The 2,791-nt window shown below is 36.3% G+C and overlaps 1 protein-coding gene across 1 annotated transcript; it reads right to left on the bottom strand.

Moving 5' to 3' along the window:
• Positions 1-260: 260 nt before the first annotated feature.
• LOC137831675 (UDP-glucose iridoid glucosyltransferase-like) lies at positions 261-2,420 on the bottom strand. Its single transcript, XM_068639449.1, has 2 exons — positions 1,781-2,420; positions 261-1,459 (listed from the first exon to the last, which is right to left on the bottom strand). Exons 1-2 carry the CDS (start codon positions 2,271-2,273, stop codon positions 510-512), a joined length of 1,443 nt encoding a protein of 480 aa, XP_068495550.1. The 5' UTR covers positions 2,274-2,420; the 3' UTR covers positions 261-509.
• Positions 2,421-2,791: the final 371 nt, after the last annotated feature.

Consider the following 2,791-nt stretch of genomic DNA (forward strand, 5'->3'; position numbering starts at 1 on the left):
CATGAAAAGAATCATAAAAACAATATTATCTAAGCATATGCAAATTTATTGTTATATTTATTTATACATTTGGAAAGCTTTCTATATTCATTGATTTAGATTGTATGTAGATACATAACCATGTAGCTATTTTAGAGGACATTTTATAATAAAAAAATATTATATATAGAGTAAATTGTACAACAAATTTATAAAAAAAGAAAACATATATAGAATAAAGTATGAAATATCATAATATGATGATTATGATGGAAAAATAATAAAAATAAAATATATTATTATATATATTATTGCATGAATGACAAATCAAAAAGGAAAAACACCACCATCGTAGGTGGTTTTCCCCTCATATCTTTGTATATGAGAAGGATGGGAGAAATCATTATTTATGCAGATTCACTATTCATGCAGATCCACTATTCCTCTTCCTTTTTCTTGTACATCCCTTAATACAAATCATGAATACCCATTCACATAATTTCTCTTAAATACAAATCATGAATATCCATTCACATAATTACTCTTGAAGCCAAGAATCTTGAATCAAACATAGCCTTAGAGAAATGAAATCCATTGAAGAGATGTTGATTTTTTTTCTCTTTCTGAAAATGGAAAAAACTAAAAGTGAGGTCTAAATTTGTAATGTTGGAAATAGCTATCTTAATTTCATTCTTCAATTTCAATGCTTTCTGCCTCATCTCCTTTCCTTCAGGATTCACCATCAATCTTCTCACTGCCCCTTCTATTTCATCCCTTTCCATCACATTGGACCACTCTATGCCTACCTTCCATACATGGCTCAACAACCTGGCATTTACCCTCTGATCCCCAAAATGAGGTTGGCACATTATTGGCACCCCTTCAGACAAACTCTCCAACGTAGAATTCCAACCACAATGGCTCCAAAACCCTCCCACACCTTGGTGTGCCAAAACCTCACCCTGAGGTGCCCATTTCACAATGCAACCCCTTTCTTCTATTGCCACTCTAACATCTTTAGGCAGTGATTGTAGCCATTCAGAAATATCACTGATTGTCCCTGGTCTAATAACCCAAAGGAACCTTTGCTTGCTATTTGCTAAGCCCCAAGCCACTTCAGTCAGTTCTTTCTCTTCCCAACTAGCTATACTTCCCAAGCTCACATACAACACAGATTTTCTTGGTTGGTTTTTCAGCCAATCTATGCAGCTATAATCTTCTTCCACAAAGCTACTACTAGGAGAATCTTCTCCAGCAATCATGTGTAAAGGGCCTATGGGGAAGAAACTCATTTTGTAAACTTGGTGTAGTCGATGCAAGGACTCCTCTTCAAGACAGTCCACTGTGTTGCAGATAACACCCAAAGAAGGTCTTACTGCAACTGTTTTCGCAATTTCTTTCAGCATATCACCCGAATTGAACATTGGCAGGTCTTTGAATCGGAGTGGTTCAAGTTCTGGCACCAAGTCCAACGAAGAATCTGCATGCAACGTGGAAGTTTCGTTACCACTAAAACCATCGTGCTGATCGACAAAGCTGAAAAGTTTCGTTACATAGTTTCTTTTGATTGGCTTTGGAATCATTTTGGAAAAAGTCAAATTTTAGACTTTTCTATGTAGAATTATAGACACTGAAATATTAGATTTAAATTTTAGTAGTACTCATAGTTCTCTAAACCAATTCTTTTCAATCTATGTTTATGTAAAACATTATTTCCACATTAGCCGCAAAAAATATAAAGGATTACTCGATTACATTAATATCATTTGGCAGAGTCATACGAGTTTATAATAATTAATACCTTGCAAGGGATGGCAGCCACTGGTTTGTCTCTGAAAAGATGCATGATAAGTGAGAAAATTAGTAGCACTGGTGGTTCTGAGGACTATGCTGGGTAGTTTCAGTTCTCTGGCCACAGAATCAATGGAATAAATTAACCCATCGTAGATGACGCAAGCGATCTTTTCATGGTTTATATTTGCTTTCTCAATCTGATCAACCAATACCTCTGTGATTGGAGACACACACTTTTCATTTAAGGTTGCAGTAATATCCACAATATTCTTGGAGGAGACGTGAGTATCAGATAAACCATAGGACAAGGGCAGAAAGCAAAAGTTAGGGTGATTTAAGTTAGGGTGATTAGAAGGATCGGAGGAATTGAAATGGGCATGTGCCACGGTTATGGAAAACCCTCTTGAATGAAGGATGGTGGCTAGCTGAAGCATTGGAGTTAAGTGGCCTTGAAATGGTGGTGGTATAAGTACCAAACGGTGCCTTTGAGTTCCCATCATTTTCCTAACTCAGACAAGAGTGTTGTCTGGTACTATGTCTATGAAATTGGCGTGAAAAAACATATGGGCACTACACATCCTTATAAACAATTTGAGAGGTGCATGAATCTTTCACATGGTGAAACCACTGTCTCTTATGTCTGTATTGACTTGTAATCAACGACTTTGAAGCTTTAAAGCTTTAATTAGTAATTCCACAGTATGGATTTCACACGCAACACCTACCTATATTACCTTGATTTCAACGAGCCTATGCTACGAAGGTGCACGACTCTGAAAACTCGTGTTCTTTATGATTAAAATTATTTGACCAAACTTAGTCATGAGTTGTTTCTATCTAGACTGGTACGAGTAGCATCATCACTCATTTATTCAAGACCCTGTATCTGACATTGACATTCAAGTTCTGGTCACATCTATACTTTTAGTGTCCCGAATTTACCCCATGTTTGACCCTCTGTCTCATCAGATATGTTCGAAAACCAAGTTGTTTACATGGGTATTTAAGTACTTACACA

This window comes from Phaseolus vulgaris, chromosome 11 (genome assembly GCF_000499845.2).
Source record: "Phaseolus vulgaris cultivar G19833 chromosome 11, P. vulgaris v2.0, whole genome shotgun sequence".
Classification (NCBI taxonomy): domain Eukaryota; kingdom Viridiplantae; phylum Streptophyta; class Magnoliopsida; order Fabales; family Fabaceae; genus Phaseolus; species Phaseolus vulgaris.

Coding starts and splice junctions, on each gene's coding strand:
- LOC137831675 (XM_068639449.1), bottom strand. CDS start 2,273: ATGATGGGAACTCAAAGGCACCGTTTGGTACTTATACCACCACCATTT. Junction 1,460..1,780: donor TGGCTGCCATCCCTTGCAAG/GTATTAATTATT, acceptor CGTTGCATGCAG/ATTCTTCGTTGGACTTGGTG.